This window comes from Haliaeetus leucocephalus, unplaced genomic scaffold (genome assembly GCF_000737465.1).
Source record: "Haliaeetus leucocephalus isolate CR32 unplaced genomic scaffold, Haliaeetus_leucocephalus-4.0 Scaffold76, whole genome shotgun sequence".
Classification (NCBI taxonomy): domain Eukaryota; kingdom Metazoa; phylum Chordata; class Aves; order Accipitriformes; family Accipitridae; genus Haliaeetus; species Haliaeetus leucocephalus.
Window position 1 is genome coordinate 1,816,372 of NW_010972512.1, and position 18,741 is coordinate 1,835,112.

Below are 18,741 nucleotides of genomic sequence, written 5' to 3' on the forward strand. Positions count from 1 at the left end.
ACCTTTTACTACGTTGTTGGGGTTTTGTTTTTTTTTTGTAAGCTCTTTTGTGTTTCTATTCTACTGTCACTAGTGGTATCCTGCAGCTTTTAGTGTGGGATTAATGGTTTTCTACATTTGCATGGGATGCTTGAGGACCAGCTCTTAGATGGTAGTATAGCTGGTTAAAATGTGAAAATGTACAATGGCTTGGTGAGGTTTTAGTATTGGGGTGACCTCCATGCTTTATTATTACTCAGAATCATTGGGCCACTTTAAATTTGTGTGCAGTACAGTGAGATAGTTTTAAATAAATGCCCGCTGTCAGGAATTTGTTTACTGGAAAGTAGGGTGGGCCTTCATATTGTCTGAGCTGAAAGGATAAGAACTTAAACCTTTCATGTTTGTGGTTCTGGGTGTATTTCTATGCTGATCATGTTGCTGGCATGAGTGCAGTCTGTGGTCAGTGGGATGATTCTCCTCAAGCTGAAAAGCAAGCTGATAGGACACTCCTGTGTTTTACAGCTGAGCCTTTGGTCATGCATGGTAGCTTTACACAGTTTTAAACACAATGATCTGATACTCATTGTATTCCTTGGTAGTTGTTCCTCAGCATCTTTTGCCAGGAAGGCACTGCTGTGATTAGGATTCAGACTAACCAAGTTATATTTTTTCTTTGTTTTAATCTTCCCGACCACCATGAACTTTGCAGGATCTTGGGTGAGGTTGGGAAGGGCTTTGAAGGGAGAGGGTAATATTGCAGATTTTTGGTTTTCTTGGGATTGTTGGGTGGGGTTTTTTTTTTGAGTCTATTCTTCCTTGCTGATAGATGCTGATGTACTTGATACAGCTTGGCAACAGCACTCCTCTTTGCTTCTGACTCTTACCTGTAGTATTGGAGAAGTTCAAGAGGTGGGAATGCATACAAATCATCTCAAGTCTCTTGAGAGCAGCAGTAGTCTGGAGAAGCTGTGTCAGAGCTTTACAGTCTCAGTCTCATCTGCCACACAGCATGATCTGTGTTGGACCAGATGTTGCTTAGAGGGTCTATGTGACTTGACACAGATGTTATGGAAGTGTCTGGAACAGGGCATCAAAAGTAGAGGGGTCAAAGCATAATTTGGATGAGAGGACTGTGTCATGTTAATATTACATTCCAAAGCAGTGAAGAGGCAGAGCTGATGTTTTAAATTAACGTGTGTGTTCTGGAATCACTTACTTCATCCACATTAGCATGCATCCACTTGTGCTTTGATAAATAGCACTCTCATCCAGCAGAAATGGCAGGTTTATTTAATGAAGCATGAAATAAATCAGCAGGGGAAATTGAGGGGAAGATGGATTATTGATGACTCCCTTCCCTAATGTGCCCACTTATTTGAAAGGAGAGGGAGCTGTGGCAAGGATAGTTTGCCAGTGTGGCTAGTGTAGCCTTGATTTTCATTGGGGAAGGGTGTCTGTTTTCTTCTGCTTTTCAGTCAGGACTTAGTGTATAAGCATTGCTTGGGTGGTGGCTGATTTGTTGATTGACTGACTTGTCTAACACTGAAAAGGACCAAATCAGGAATTTGGAATCTCATTTTCAAAGCATGGAAGATCTTTCTTTGGCATAGCCAAGGCATGTGAACTATGCTGAGGTATTCATGAAGTGAACGCCAGGCACTTTTTTGCCATGGGAAAAACTTGTCCTGGCTGATGCTTTTAACTGCTGCTTGGTGGGCAGTGACAGGTTTACCTCATAGTAAAATAAATGTCTTGGTCTTCACTTTGTTTGCTTTGAATGACAGTGCTTGTCAGTCACTTAAAGAAAAAATACCTTTGTCTTTTTGGTTGTGAAAACGTATTTGGCCATCTATCCGCAGTAGTAGTGTTTAACTGTGTAATCTGACCTGCATGCTATCAGCAAAGGCATTCAACGAAGTCTCTGGTCAGTGTGCTACATTGAGGTTCATCAGGATTAGGTTAACAGGGCGAGTGTTTAAGAAAAAAAGGGGGGAATCTGCATGAAGGGTGAATTCTCTTCAAAAGAGGCTGGAAGCCCATTTCAGTCTGCTGTGTTTCTGCTTTGTCCAGGTTTCGAGGGAAGCATCTGTGGGCACAACGTTGACGACTGCCCAAATCACAACTGCCAAAATGGGGGTATATGCGTGGATGGTGTGAACACGTACAATTGCCGCTGCCCACCACAATGGACAGGTATGTACTACAGAAAACAAATGCAGGACTTCTGGCCTTCACCCAATGTACAACTGGAGTTGCATATGGCTGAATGCAGCTTGCATCTGCGCCTTGTTCTGCAGTCTGGGGAGCAGCTGTCAGTGCAACCCTTAAAAGAAAATTGTTTGCATCAAAGCCACCACAATGGAGGGCAGTTTCCCATTGCACCAGGCAGTGTTACAGGCTTTTGTGCGCGTGGGTTTGGCAGACAGGTACCATGATTCTTGAGCCACAATGTAGTGCAACTATCAGAGCTGCACTTGTGCTTGAATGGATTACTTTGTAAGAGGATACTTGTTTTCCAAAAGTACAAAATGTGGCTTTGGTATTATTACAGGTATGCGCATATAGCAATGCTTTGCTGATACATTTGGGGGGTATTTTTAACCTGGGATAACGATCCAAGTAGATAATAGTAATGCTGCTGAGGAACAGGGCAAATCTGAAAAGAGGCGTAAGTGGGAGAAAGGGAGGGAAGAGAAGTGTATGGGAAGCTTATGTTTTTGCTACTGTATTTTCCCACTGTGACTGATTTTTATCTGGAGTTCTCTGACTAGCAAAGCTACTTTTGCTTCATAAATGAGTGTGCTTTACTCTGAGTCTGCAGCGGGAAAAAGTGTGAATTTCAAGAAAGTGTTATGCATGATGTAAGGAAGCAGCTTACAGGAAATTCAGTGTCATATTTAGTCACAAAATGGCTCCATACCTCAAAAATAAACAAATACCTCCGGTTTTGGGGTGGTTTTTTTTGAGTCATACTAGTCATTCTTAGCTGGCACACTTTTTCAGTTGAGTATGGTTTTGCCCTTCTTTCAAAATCATAGATAAAAAAACAGCCCTAAAACTGGGAAATTGAGTTATGGACTCAATTTGCATTTTTTCTTTCATAGAGTAAATTAGGATACTTTTTTGGAACTAAGCTTGAACTAGCTCCTCAGGTTCTGAAGAACCTTTAGCACGTTTTTCTCTGTATCTAGAAAATACTATGTTTGAAACCAGAACATCTGTAGTGATTGGTAGTTGAGACAAATGCACTGCGAGGAGTTTGACTGCTAGAGACCAGACGTTTCATGTTGTTCTATCTTTTTTCCTCAGAAACCATCATTCTCATTATAAACCGGTTGTCATTTTACTGGCAGCCTCCTTTGCAGTTAGAACCCTCATTAACTTTAAAAAATTATATAGTCTTAAATGAAGTTAAAACCACATAAAAGAGTGAAATGAACCACTCCTTGCATAGCTCTTTGAAACTAGGTGTTAATAGGAGAAAATGAGTCTTCCCCTTAATGAGCAAGTGCCCTTGCTTCTATACTGCTTCTCTGTCTATATGTCCTTAAAGCCTGTGGAAAGTGAAACCTGCAAAGGAAAACATGAAGAGAGCTTGGGTGTGGAGCCAACAACCCTTCAGTGACTCCTAAAATCTTGCTCCATGCCACAGAAATTATGAACCTTGTTATGGCTTCTAGTGTCTCTCAGTTGTAAATTAATCTCAGGCTTATTCCTGAAACGTAGAGGATATGATGGATCATGTGTGTACAGTGTGAGTATATAATCTACAAGGGATTATTTTGCTTTGTAGAGGCATCGTAAATTTAGCTTGGCTTACAGGATTTGGGTGGATAGCTGCTGTCAGCTAAGGATGACTTCTGCAACTCACCTGGAACAGACCTTGGTGGTAATAGGCTGTGATTCTCTTTGGTTTTGTGGTAGATTGTCTCTCTGATTAACCACTGAAGTTCTTTGCAATGCAGTTGTGGTGGTTCCCTCTCTGAACCTCTTATGGGCTTTGACTGACTAGCATTGGAAAAAATTTAGACCTGTGTAGTGGCCTAGTCTTGTGCCATCTTTCTTCGGTGTGGACAGTCTCTCTAGGAAACCTGTGTGCGTGAAGGATGCTTCCCTTCGGTGAAACCCTGGACAGAGAGAGGAACTCCCCAAGCCTTATGTTCCCATGGCTTTCTAAAACACGTTAATGGAATGGGTTTTCTGAGAATTTCCTTTGTTTATGGTGAGGTTAAGGTTATCAGCGTAGCAGTGGTTTTAGATGATGGCTTCTCAAGGCCGTTGACTTTCTACATGTCAAGGTCAGGTCAGTTTGGAACTAAAAGTGGTCTCACCGTTTAGGAAACAGCAGCTTGGCTGTTTGAACAATGAACATTAGAGCCTTTGGGGAACTGAATGGTCTTGTCTGAAATGAACAGTGCCAGTTTCAGCATTCAAACTAAAACATGAGTAACTTCACAAGTAGCTATGCATGTTTGTATTGGCATATGTTTGACACATGTAGGGCAGTAGCTCTGTGCATCCACAGGACGCCTTAGCAATAGCCATTTGTCTGCAGTGTAACTGCTGATCTGAGTGCCTGTGGAGGATGCAGGCTCACGATGGCAATGGAGGGCTGTGTTTGGGGTCTTCTCTACATTGCTTTGCTTGAAAGCCTGTGCAGTGAAATGCTCTTGGCCAGCTGGCCTTTAAGAATTCACGTATTGTCTGTAATATTCCTTTTGCCCAAGAAATGTGTGTGCAAGTGATGTCCCATGACACCCCAAAATCCTGTCCAGCTCCACAGTGAATGCAGCCATGTGGTACGAGTGGACAAACATCTTGCAAGTCACCTGAATACCTCTTGTTCTAGTGTGGTCCTGCATGTGATCCCAGCAGTGACTCTGCTCTGTCATCTTGGTAGCATTTTCTTAAAAGAAGTTTGTTTCTCTGAATGGACTTCAGTCCCTTTCCTGCATCTTCAGTTAGAGACCAAGAAGGTGCAGGCGAACAGTACATGTCCAGCTTGGAAACATGAGGGGTGACACTGAGGCAGGGCATAAGATAGGGAAGGTAGATGGAGGACTGCTAGAGTAGTTTGGAGAGAGATTATTTTTTTCAAGATTAAACTGCAAATGATGCCGACAGGAGTAAACTACAATAGAAGATGAGTTACTCGGCAATAAGGAAAAGTTGTGTCAGTGCAGGTCCATCCTTTGCAGAAACATGGTTTATAACATTGTAAATCACCTCTCAGGTAAGTGAAGAGGGGAGAGCTGAGCAAACAACTCTTGGAGTCTGTGTCTCTCCTGATAAATGCTTATAGCCTAATAGTGTCAAACTGAGAGTGAGCACTTCAGGAAATGAAAAGCCTCCAATGAGACCTTAAGGTTAGAGGACACTGTGCTGCTTTAAAAAAAAAAAGGGGGGGGGGGGGCGCAAAGATGCATGTTTGTAAGTAAATGTCAGCCAAAACCAAAAGGCTGTTAAATTTTCTAAAACTACTTAACAGTGTAGATGTGCTGTCTTCATAACAGTTCTGCAGTCTCTTCTTTCAAATACTGACTTGTCAAGTAATCTTGGAGAAGTTTAAATTGGTCTGTTTGCAGTTTTAGTCTTTATTTAATCTTTGTGCTGTGGATGATGATCTAGCATGTTTGTTAATATAGTTTGTGCTTCATGGCATAGAGAAATCAGTCCCATTCCTTGCTAGAAAAATCAAGAAGCTGTACTGCATCTGATGAAGAATAGTTTTGTGTAAAGTAATATTGAAACACCCTTTACTGAAACAGAATCTGTCCCAATTCCTTTTGGTAACCATCTGCCTCTTGTAATTCCCTGACAGGTGGTAGGCTGGACATAACTATGCATTTTTTTAAATATTTTTTCTGCTTGCTACTGGAATCCAGCTTTTGAGAGGCTGTTTGCTTTCAGTCTAATTTCCTACTCCTCAAACAGAGCTCATTGCTCCTTTTTTTTTGTTGAAGCGCATGCCTTCTCTTTCTCATTTTGCTGCTTTTTCTGGAAAAATAAAATCTTTCCTTTCAGAAACAATGACAAATTCCTGCTGTCACTAATGTTTTTGTCACCTTCAAAGTTCTCGTATTTCATATGGTTATAGTGATTGTCAACCTCATAAATTTGTAGCTGGCAAGACAATCTTGGATGTGTTTTGGTGAAACTGCCCCATATCTTTCCTGTTGCTGAATGTTAACTGATTTTTTGTTTGCTTGATTAAGGATGATTTTATCTTGTCCCAGGCTAAATCCTTGGCCAGAACCAGTGTTTGTTGGGTCCTTTCAAGGCCCGATTTTGCAGATGTGTAATGAAACTTACCTTTTCCTGGAAATAGATCAGGATGCTTTTGTAGAAGACTGAAGTCCCTTCCTCTGTGTGTGGCAGGCCAGAGAATTTGGTGTGTTTTAAGTGTGATTTGAGTCAAAATTAGCCAAAAATCCCAGCTGATGTCTGTGCCATGTGAAGACTCTGCTTTATGCTGCTGTTCTGCAGCAGTTAAACCAGACTGATGGGCTGGCTCACTGTGGTCTGAGGAGGAAGGTGTCTTTGCCTTTTCTCCCTGTTCCCAGCCACTCTTCCCTTTCCCCTGAGCTCACTCTGGTATTTGTTGGAGTGTGCCACTTAAACTCACTAATCTAGTAAAAAATTCTGTGCAGCTGCCTTTTTTTTTTTTTTTTTTTTTTTTTTTCTGGGATCAGGAATTAAAATTCACGGAGCAGTCTCATGGGTGAGTGGATGCAGAGGAAGTGATGGCAGTCCAGGGCTGTAAAGTCATGTGGAAGGTTAGCGTGTCCTTCCACAGGACACGGTGAAACCATCTGAGAATTGAAAGGCTGCTCAGTTGTTCCAGACTACAATTCATATAAAGAAACAAGCCTTTGTTTAAAATGCACCTGTTTACTCTGTTGATCTAATGTATGCAGCTTTGCTTCAAGAAAGATGACTTGAGAATTTGGGTACTAAAGTGATTAACGATATAAAATGCTGTACATGCTTTTGTTTTTCTTGGCTGAGAAGGACTCCTACTTCACTGTGGAAAGTCTGCAGTGTTTCAGAGGATCATCATAATCTGTGTTTGGCCCAAATCACCTTTCAAGGATGGTGCACAGCAGAGATTAAGATTTGTATCCTCCATTGAGTTAAGTCCTTTGCACAGTTTGCTCCTGAAGTGCTGCATCAGGAGTTGTGGGATGAGTCTCTGGGTTGGGGGACATACTATGTCCACGCTCAAGTGGGTTTTGGAAGATCTATGTTATAGTACTTCAGTTGCAGGCTTGGCCTGCTTGCCTCCTTTCATTACGTCTATCCCTGTAGCTGGCAAGGCGAGACTCCCATGGCAGTTGTATTTATTTAGGCTTTGTTTTCCCCTGAAAAGGGGGCTCCAGTGAACTGTATATTTTAAAATCTAGGCGACCTTTGTCTCAAGGGAAGCACAGTGAGCTAACAGCTGACTCCACCAAATAACTCCAGCATTGGGAGCTAGCTTAAGAAGCAAATGTTTGTCTTGAGCAGAAAAGCTCTTCAGGCAGCAGGGCTGTGCTTTTTAATTAAAATAGCTGTTAGCTTGGTCATATGCTCTTAAACACTAGCACAAGGGTTACTTTTTCTGCAGAGCTTTAGGCAGGAATTTTCAAAGGGGGGACTTAAGGGTTCGATTCCTATTTAATTAGAGTAATATTTGCTCCCTACCTTGGTTTTCTTTGAAAATACCAGCCTTAAACTCTGGGCAGACGTGACTTTTCTGTGTTAAGAAGGGAGGATAAACATCAAAAGGCTAATGTTTAACATTTTTATGTAAGATTGTATGCTCTGGTATTTTGTTTTTTAAAACTTTCTTTGCCAAATACCACTTTCCTCAGCTCTATCACAAAGTATACAGTAACAAGTTGTGTTAACTTAGTGTTCAGAAAAACACTGCCTTGCTGGAATACTTAGAGGCTTGAAATGTAGATGAACTAACTCTGACACTAGATGACCTAGATCATAAATGTTGAACATGCCAGTCTCCTAAATGATGGAATACGCATTCTTGCTATTTTCTATAGAGTATTTATTATTACCTGACAGAGGGTGCTGTTGGGGTTGCATTCTTTTCTGATTGTGGTTGGCATGTGCATACATAATGTGCAAAGAGCAGTCTTTACCCTTGTATTAGCACAGGGAGGATTGTTCAGACTCCTGTGAGAAGTGCAGTCATCTTTCCTAGTGGTGTAGCAATGGTACACTTCCTGGTGCCTTTCCAGGCTTTATTAAAAAGCATAGTAGCCTCTTTGGTGCTGGCTGAGACCTGCCTACGCCAAACTTGGCACGTTGGCTGGTGATTTGCTTGTCACTTCAGTAGTATCTCCAAGAGACAGGTCTCTGAAAGAGGCCAGGAGGGATTACGATTCTTTTTCTTTCATGTTTGAATTGGCAGATACAAAGGGAGCAGGGAGCACGTGGCAGCCTCCGGAGCTGACAGCTTTAAGTTTGAGTGTACAAATGATTTGAAGCATTGGACATAAAAAAACTTTATCCTGGATGTTGTTTCTCTTGTGGTACTTGATTCCAGTGTTGTGCAGAGCAGATTGATTTCAGAGGCATTAAAAGTTACACCATTAGTCAGTACCTTATCCAGTATGGATTCTGGAACATGTACTACAACCTCCCGTTTGTTTCATGCTGCTTTCCATTTCCCAACAGCAAGCCTTGGTTAGGAGGTAGCAGTAATAAAACACCTGAGGTGTTAACAGCTGAACTGATCTGATGACAGAATGACAGCATCCAATTTAGACCACGCTGCTGCCTCTTCCCTTGCGCCTTTGGTGACTTTCCAGGCTGTGAAATACTCTTTGTGATCCAATGTGCCAAATAATCTCTTGTGGAGCTGTCTTCACGTTTTCAGTACATCTTGCATGATTTTGGCATTAAAACAAAATAGGCTAGACCACTCTGGTGAGGCTGGGTTGGTGGATGTGTGCTGTGAGACCAGGCTAATAGGTAACAGTTGTTTTATCTGCAGCTGACTTGTTTCTGGCAGTTTCTGTCCCTTCCCTTGTACTTAGAATGAGGTGATTTGTCTTTGGATAATTACTGAAGATGGATTGCTGAGATAGCTTGAGAATATGAAGCTTTTATTGTAAGATTTGGCTCCAACTGTTATATTTTTGCCTTGCAGATCTTTTCACTTGTTAGGTATTTCCCTGATTCACTGGATTTTCTAGAGCAGGTAAAGAGAATGGCACAATGGAGAGTAGCTTGGTGATGTGTATTTCCTTTTGGTTACTTATCTATCCTACTGCTGTCCCCAGTCATTTCACCTACTACCACCATATTAAACCAGTCTGTTCTTATGCATCAGTAATAATTTTTAATGAATTTTCTGTTCACTTGTATTACTGCCTCTGAAGAGTTCAGTCAGGACTGCCCTCTCTACCCAGTAGTCTGTGGGGAGTGATTTAGGGCAGTATTTAATGGATCAGAGTGTGCATAAGTCTCTTAAAGCCCAGAGTTTTGTATTTGGGGGTTGTAAAATCCCTTGTAAAAGCCCATTAGTTCCACTACATGCTTCCCAGTGTGGTTATGAAATTAAACTCTTTTCTCCACCATACTAGCCTAAAATAAACACAGATGTTTATTCTGCTCACTACAATTGTAGATTCATCTTCAATTGTTCAAATTCTATATTAAGCTCTTAAATTCTATGATATCTTGGATGGCATTTGACATTGCCCAAGATACAGTAGAGCTATTGAAAACAAAACCAAGACCCCAACACCTGAGGTTTGGGAATGGCTGCTACTGCTTTGCTGCTCTGTAGTTCTGTATTTCAAATGGAAGAAAGATGCTCTGAGATCCTGGGGAAGAAACACTTTTGAGAGCTGTGATGCCTGTCACTTCTTTAGAAGACTCCTGTCAGGGAAAAAATATTTGGCTTCATTCCCTTTTTTTCAGGGGATACTACTGTAATACTTAAACAGGGAAGACCTTTACTAAAGACACATGCAGCTGGGGGCACTTTTTGCAGATGTAGGCAGTGTAGTCCGGTGAATTCTGTGTGTGCCTGAAGCCATCCTTGGAGCTGAATGCAGCAGGCCTATTCATCGGGTTGCCTGCAGGGAGCTGTGGAGGTGGCTTTGTTGGAGGGTCTGGAATTTGGATGTCATCTGGACATCACACTTGAGATCCCTTTCTCTCAGTATTACCTGCTTATTGATCTGGATGTTCATGTCTGTATAAAGATGTTGCCTCTTTCAGAAAAGTCTGAAGTTCTTTGCTTTGAGTTACTTTGTGTCAATAAAGCAATTATATAAATGATAAATATTTTCTTTTGTATACTTTGCCATGTGCTGTATCTTCCCTGTGATGACTGTTGTATTATACTTTTTATCATCTGTCTTTCTCCCTTTGTGGGTAACAGTTGCTTTGTAAGTCTCTTACGAAATCCTTCTCTCCATTGGTCTGTCGGACTCTGAACTCTACCCCTTTTCAGTGTCTTTATTCAGAGGTGGTGGCTTCAATACTGCAAAATGTATTCCAGACTGAGGCTATGCCATTGCTATTACACAACAACTGTTTGCATTTGTTATTCTTCCTTGTAGTCAAATGTCTTGTCAGTGATGTTTATTTTGTTGATTAAAGCTGTGATTGAACAGAGGTCCCCACTGAACTCTTCCAGGGAAGTTGAAGTGTTTCCTCAAGGAGTGCCTAACCTAAACCTTCTGCAACAAGTCTGTTTGCCTTTGTATTTTACTTGGCATTGGTGCATTAAGCCTTGTCTGCTGTTGCACTGTGCAGCAACCTTGCTTGGTTAAATTTGTCTGAAATTACTTGGCTTCTTCCTGGATAATATAAAGGTTATTTTGTAAAAGATACTACTGCCTACTGTTCATCTCCTTCCAGGCCATTAATTAAATGCTCCTGTGCCTATATGTATTCATTAATTGTAACTTAGTTTTTTTCAAGGAGTCTGGATAATTCTGTGGGTTAAAGACTAATTGAATGTTTTTACAAATACATAATTCAAAAACATGGGAGCTAAAGTATTTTTCATAAACACCATGTTACTAGAAGGCCCTGTGGTTCCATGCAGTTTTTCCGTTACTTTTCATTTGCTGAGGAGACTCACACAGCAGCTTGAGGAAACTGAGCTTTGACCTGACTGACCAACATGCATTGGGTTATGATGTCAATGCAGACATTTTACTTGTGTTACAGGAAGGAACTGGGCAGAGAAATGTCCTTCCCCAGCCAAATGTGGTCTGCCACTTGGCATCCTGAATGAACACACGGGTGATTAGAGAGGGGAAGAAACTGTATGGTCCCTTGCAGTGTGGCACTGCTAACCTTCTGCCACAATTAGATTCGGTCATTTATACAAATACTGTTTCTTATCTCTTAGCCTGTTCTTGAGTCTTGATAAGATACTCTTCACCTTCTTACTTAATAGTCCTTTGAAACTTGGAGAAAAAAATGTAAACAGTTCTAATAAGCCATGCTTTCTTTAGCTATGCTGATCATACTCGAAAAACCATATAACAATCTTTGGAATACTTTGTGAATTAAATTACTCTTTCAGAGCGTTTCTGTAGTTCTGGTTTATAGCTTCCCAGATAGTCCTATCGAGAGAGCTAGTGAGCTCTTCCCTGTGTACTGGAGCACTAGTTTAAGATAAGTGACAAACTTCTGGTGAGGTGCTGAGTGGATGGGGGCATAAGAGCTTCTTGAAACCTGATGTTCCTCTTCCAGTGAGTCTCTTAGGACCTTGAGGACCAGTTTGCAATTCTCACTGGATTATATTTCCCTTCCAGTATCCCTAAACTTTTAAGATACTGTGATTTCCAGTTCAGTCTTCCACTGCTGTCATGGTTGTGATTTTGAGAGAAATGCACATTGCTGTCTCCTCCCAGCTCAGTTTTCGAGGAACTGATTTTTTTCAAGGCACGGGAAGGTATTTGCATCCTTGTCCTGCTAAATGTTTTTAGTGCCTAAACTGCCTGTGAGATTTCCTCTCAGGAGCTTTAGCCTCTGTTACTCCAGCTGCGTACTTTCCTGCTGGAGAGCTGTTAAGAGGCCAAGAAAACTTTCTTCTTTATGGAAAGTCTGCTCTGCCAAAGACAAAGACCTCTGATTGAACTGACTGAAGGTCCTGCATTCAGCTGCAGGATCAGTGCAGTTGGAATTGGGGTTAATGCAAAGCCTGCATGGTTCAGTAGGATCACCTTTTGGTATGTTGCTGCTTTCCAGGGTGACTGTTTTGGTTTCTTACTTGCTCAAGCTAATGCTCTACTTTTTTCAGTGTAGGATTGTACTCGTTTTATGTGCTATCTGCCTTACCCTTATAAATCAGGCTTTATTTTCTTTTTAACATAAGACCTCTAGGAGAAGGGGCTGGCTCTTTCTCATCAATGAAATCTGCTACAACTGCTTGAGGGGCCTTGAACCACTGCATCCTATGTCTGCCTAAAGAAAAGCTCCCAGAGTTCCTGTCCAGTTTCTCCTGCTGGTCTGAAAATGGGCGCAATCAAAGCAGCAAACATGTCTGTCTTACTCCATATGGCTTTTCTGAGGGGAAATATGCAGGAAGTAACTCAGTTTCATAGTGGGCAAAAAGTGCTAAGAGTTGAAGGCTGTTCCCTTTTTCTACTTCCAGTTTTCAATTTTGAAATACCACATGGACTAGCTGTTTACTTTGTACAAGGTCACTTAGAACCTGAGTCGGCATTTTGCTGATTTCCCAGGCTCTGCAAATATCAAGGTCAGGTTACGCTTTTATTAGCTTCTTGGAGTAATTTGTGTTTCCTTTCTTGTTGTCTTTTATATGTATGTTTCTACATTTCCATTAAAATATTGTACAGTTAGTGTATTTGTGCTTGCCTTCACTTGTTCACTCTATATTTACTGTGTTTCAGAAATGTAATTGAAACTAGCAAGAGCACAAAAAAAGAAATACCTACAGAAACTTGCAGCTAAATGGATTAACACATAGCTGAAGTGGTTGTGGCATTCAGAAACACTAGGGTTATGAAGATGTGTATTACTGTACAATTCATAACAGAGTTTGTACTTGGAAGTTGAATTTCAGTTTTGTGAATGAGAGACTTGTTTTCTGCTTGTTAAGAGTGTTAGGAAGAATCAAGCTTACCAAGTACATGGCTACAAATAAATATACTTCGTTCAGTTACAATTGAGTCAAAGCAGCATCCCTTAAGTAAACTGTTTCAGAGATCTTTTGTCTCATTTGATTTAAATCGACCTAACTAACCTGGCAGAGAGAAGTCCTGTGCAGAATATTCACTGAGAAGTCTTAGAATTGAATCCTGGTTTATGTCTGACCCCAAAAGATACTTCTGTTTCTGCCATGAAAAAATAATTTGGGAAGCTCCCAGGACAGACACTACATTGAAGATCTAGGTTGCTAACAACAGGAGTATCAAATCTTTTCTTTGTAGTACCTGCCCGAAATATTAATCTATTTCTTTTGCACAAGGAGTTGAAGTCTCTACTGAGGGCAAATCAGCCCTTTTGGGAGAATGAGAGGTTGGGGCCATCCTACAGTCCTGCTAAGAATTAAGTCATGATACTGCCTTGAGGGAGGGCAGTTGTGAAAGCCATTTACAAATGTGTGTGCTGGTTTTGGCAGGGGGGGACACGGGACGGGACCAAACGAAAAAACCCCAACCCTCCCACCCACAAAAAACCCAAACAAAAAACCTGTCTTGAAGAATTACAATATTGACCATTAATCCCCTGTTGTTAATACCTAAAGATTCAGAAACACTGTATAAGCAACCAAAGGCTATCTAAAAAACCCAAACTGCACCAAACCATCCCACCTAAAAACCCTGTATTTCTCTCTTTTGAAGACTTTGGCCTACATAATTCATTTCCAAGACACTCAAGCCCACTTCAGTAATAAGGTCTCAAACATTGTCAGTGACCTTGAAATTGCTTTGCATTCTTGCCAATTCACCAGGTCCAGTTAAGAAATGTGAGTGCCTTGGACTTTAGTCTGGGATTTGTAGTATTTTAAAACATGGTCCTAAAATCTTTCAAAAACTATTATGCTTATATTGCCCAATGGTGATGAGACAGAGTACTCATTAATGTAGTTAGATTGATATGCTCTGCTTGCCTTAAGTTGCTTTTGATTTGTATATTTTTGCCTAGAAGTTGAGCCTGGATTTCAGTTAACTTCAGTAAAGAACAAGTTTTTTTCATTAAAATACTCAATGGTGCAATGCAATAGTTAATTGCTCATTTATGCCCCTCATACATTGAGTTGAATTTCCTTTGGTTTTAAAACAAGCTGCATTAAGATGGAGCTCTGTTTGATTCATATTCATAATTAAACACAAACATGATTGTGATATGGTAGCTGCAAAAGGTGTATTGGAAATCTGGGAAGCGAAGTGGAGATCAAGTTTAAGGAGCTCAGGCAAGTGTTGATGGTACTGGTGACACTTGAAATGAGAAATTAAAAACAAACCTAGAGAGTTTATATGAGGGAGTAGTTTGCCCATCTTTGCTTAAACAACAAAAACAAAACCCCACCATAAACCACCCCCCAAAAAAACCCAAAAAACAAAACACAAAATGTTGCATTTCAGGAGTTCTATTCAGCCTATCACAAGGCAAGTGATTTTGAGAGAGGCATAGTACTCTGGAGTGGCGTGGCAACTTCAGCCCTGAAAACTCTTCAGGCTTTAGTGAAACCAATTTAAATTGGTTGCGCGGAGGATGTAAATGCTGCAAGAACGTTTCTGCAAAATGATCGTGCTACAGATGAGTGTGTGTCAGAGAGTACATTCTTTGATCTAAGTTGGGCCCCCTCCAAGAAAAGAAGGAAAATCACTTTTATAATAAGCAAATAACATTTTGATTTTTTTTTTTTTTAAAGGAAGTCAATTGTGTTGAGTTGCAAGATATGCATGACTACTAGGAATCAGTCTGAGATAACTGACTTTTTTCAGTTTGGTTACTGATAAGCTAATATCAAAAGCTAATGAACAAACGACTTCTATTATGATAAATGTATGGTTTTGTTTTTTCATAATGTAGAGAGCTATGTTTTGCAGATAACAATATGAAGCGTTAGATTTCCCCACAACTGTTTTACTAAGTAAACTGGGAAGTGAAGATTAATTCTGGAAACTCTATTGTAATTATTGTTACTGTTAAAATTTTATTACATTTTTTCACGTGATAAAACCCATGTTTTGAAGTAATCCTGCTGATGGAAGGAACACATGCACAGAACAAAGTGACTTTTTTTTTTTAATAATTTTATATCTTTGTCACTAAGGGAAAAAAATCCAGAGCTCACAGGACCAAAGGCTAAGGTTTAAGTACTTCTAAAACCAAAGGAATCATGATTTGAGTATAGTAGATGGAGATGGTTAAGACTGAACTTTTTTACGTTCTTGCCAACAATAAATGTTTCAGTTCTGTGTATTGGAAGAGGGGGTGTGCGTACATGTGCATCAAAATTTCTGGGCCATTAGTAAACAAGGTGACTGTTAAGCACTATCTAATAAGTATTTTTAAATTGGCAAACCTGAATAAACTGGAGCCCAGGCAAATTGGCAGGGAAGATCTGTGGCCTGCTCTTGAATTTCTTCTTCTTAGAATACAGGGGGAATTCCAGGTAAATGTAAGTGTGCAGCTGATACAGAAGCTGGAGAGGACAAATGGGAGGGAGGATCTTGGTAGCAGCAGCACAGTTACTTAAGAGTCTTGACTCAAATAATGGAAAGCCGCTGTAAGCTAGTGAGGGAGTTGATGGTGTCAGCTGGAGGCGGGGCAGGGGAGGTCACATCAAATAAATCTAATCTTGTTCTGTGATAAAGGGCAGTCTTTTGGTGCTATGTACATTGTACCAACATTTTAGGAAGGGTGGTAAAAGCAAGTTACAAGGAAGTGTAAAAAAAAAAAAAAAGCTTGCTTTCAGTGCTAGAGAGTTCTTAATAGAAAGGGGAGAAATAGTTTATCAAAAAGAAGATTGTGGACTGTGACCAGTACTCTGGTTGCACATGTGCACCCGTATGCCAGCCTGGGAGAAACTAGCTTTTAGGTTTTATCTGTTGAAGAAACTCCAAATAAGAATGAATAACTTGAAACTTAAGCTAAACAATTTCAGCTTAAAGGTAAACCATGCAACTTTAATCAGGAAGATGAATAAGTGTTGAAACAAAATATTGATGCAAGTGGTAGGTTCTCCAGATCTTGATGTCAAAGCAAGATGGATTTGGGTAAATAAATACTTTAGTAAATGTGAATTGTAGAGCTTCCTAGAGATGTTACTGTGAAATTCAGTATCCTGTGAAACTGATTTCATACTTAGTGGTCTAGTTGTCCCTTTCCTTAAAACTCCCCGATACAGTGTACATTTATTTTCTTCCCTCCAGTATCTCCAGTCATTAAAGCATTTTATTGGAGTATTTATTTTGTCTCTGAAAAAAAAAACCCCAACAACCAAAAAAACCCCAACTATTTGTGGTTATCTGTGGAAATACCTGAGGGTAGGAAAATGAGTATTTTGGGTAGAGGAGTCTCAAGAATTCTATTCTTCCTCATCAAGTAATATTCATTGCATAATTATATAGGAAAGAATTAAGTTCTACTGACAAGAATTACTTTGCTGCTGGCCTGCTGACATGTCTTTGGCCAAGATTTTCTTGTGACGCCATCTTCTCTCTTCTTAGTTCCTCTGGCTGCTCTGCAGGCAGACCTTTATTCTTTCTACTTCTCACGTCCTCACAGGTTTATCTTCATATGCTGCAGGCTGCCTGCTGGTTCTTATACTGTACCTTTCCAAGTTATTTGCAGTTCAGCTCCTGCATTGGGGTCATGTATGGATGCCAGTTGTCTTTTGCCTAATTTGATGACAGTGTTGTTGGAAGTTCTCAGGCTTGAATGTCCTAGAAATAAGACGTGGCAATCAAGTTGGACTACAGCGTTTCCCTGGGTTATGTTTTCTGTGCAAGAGTCCTCTTGTGTCCCAGTGTCTGAACGTTTATTAAACATGTTCCTTTCTGTGCATCAGGCCAGTTTTGCACTGAAGATGTTGATGAATGTCAGCTCCAGCCCAACGCTTGTCAGAATGGAGGTACCTGCACCAACCACAATGGTGGCTATGCCTGTGTCTGTGTCAATGGTTGGAGTGGGGACGACTGCAGTAAGAACATTGATGATTGCTTCACTGCCTCCTGTGCTAATGGATCTACTTGTATTGATCGAGTGGCTTCTTTTTCATGCATTTGTCCAGAAGGAAAGGCAGGTAAGGACAGAAAACTTGTATAGGTCTGGTACTTAATAGAAGATACTTCCTTAAGTTTATGCACTTGCTTGAAGTGGTGTGTTAATTTTACACACTTTGTGACCAAACCAGGAAGAACAAAAGGAAACATGTGCTGTCCACGAGCAAAGACCTTTTAACCTCTGTAGCTCAGGACAAAGAAGTATGTGTGTTAGGCTGGAAGACAAACTTGTAGTTTAGATTGCAAGGAAAGCAGTTCTTTTTCTAGCACTTAGCAGGACCTGTATTTGCCTGAGAAGTTATGCGTGAGGGTGACTTGCTCTTTGCCACTTATGATAATTGTAATTAAAAGTCTAGAAGGCAAATTCAGACATTTTTGCGTGAGTGAGGATGCCCTTACTGGTATAGTGGAAAATTTGCTGTTGTAGGGTAGGTAAAAATACGAAGGTCTCCTAACTACTACCCGGAAATACAAGTGATCAGCATATCTGAAATGAGAAGGTGAGCTTCATGTGGACCTGTGTTTTCAGCTGTTAGGAATATCATCATGCTGGTTAGAGAACAGTCAGTTAACTGCTCCAAGGAGGAGATTTTGGTAATGGTAAGCCATTGTATTGCTCCAGAAGTGCTGGAGACACCTCTGAAGTCACAGAATCTATATTTAAATATAATGTTTTATAAGTGTGTGGTGAAATCCCTGTGGTAGTCTATAGGTTGAAGCCTGTAAGATATTATTGCTCAAGCTTCTGGCTGTAGGATTCTCTATTTGAAACATCAGGACAGAGGATTTGATTGTGTAACATACAGTCCAACTGCTATATCTCAGTTTTCTGACTAAACTCTCGGTTGCTTCTCTAGGTCTTCTGTGCCACTTGGATGATGCATGTGTTAGCAATCCATGCCAGAAGGGTGCTCTGTGTGATACCAATCCTGTGAATGGACACTATATCTGCACCTGTCCTCAAGGCCATAAGGGAGCAGACTGCACTGAGGATGTGGACGAATGTGCAATGGGTGAGTTTCTATTTGCTATTTTTGAGTACATGAACAAGGAGTTGGGTTGTTAGCTTTGTGAACTAACAGAGGGGCAAGAATACACATTTCATTATAGCTTCTCAACAAAAGTGCGACTCCTTTGCTGTTCTCCCCCTTCCATTTCAGCATCTTCAGATGAGTTTTAAATCTTGTGTGAGACTTGGGGCAAAGGGCTGAGTCAGAGTAGCTGTCCATGTTTGAACTGTTAGCCTCTGGAATATGAAAAGCAGCGAGATGCTTAACCATTCTTCATTGTGCAAGAAGGCTTTAGCATTGTGTGAGGAGTGCACGCAAACGGATGTGATAATTAAGCTGACCCTTAGAACTGTAGTGTACAAAGAAAGTACCGCAGTTCGTGTGGGAGTTGTTACAGCTCCTGTCTTGGTAGAAATATATCAAGGCTGTTTGACAGCCAGAATATGGCTGGATCTTTTGAGTGCCTTCTGAGACTGGTGACCAAATGGGCTTTTAAAGCTGTAGTTCTCTGACATCAT

General features: G+C 40.7%; 1 protein-coding gene across 1 annotated transcript in view; it reads left to right on the plus strand.

Moving 5' to 3' along the window:
• Positions 1-18,741, plus strand: part of NOTCH2 (notch 2) — a 77,812-nt gene that overhangs the window by 16,782 nt on the left and 42,289 nt on the right. The window contains exons 4-6 of the mRNA XM_010581105.1: positions 2,053-2,175; positions 17,000-17,233; positions 18,071-18,226. Coding sequence (XP_010579407.1) covers positions 2,053-2,175; positions 17,000-17,233; positions 18,071-18,226 — 513 coding nt within the window. The remainder of the gene's footprint in view (positions 1-2,052; positions 2,176-16,999; positions 17,234-18,070; positions 18,227-18,741) is intronic.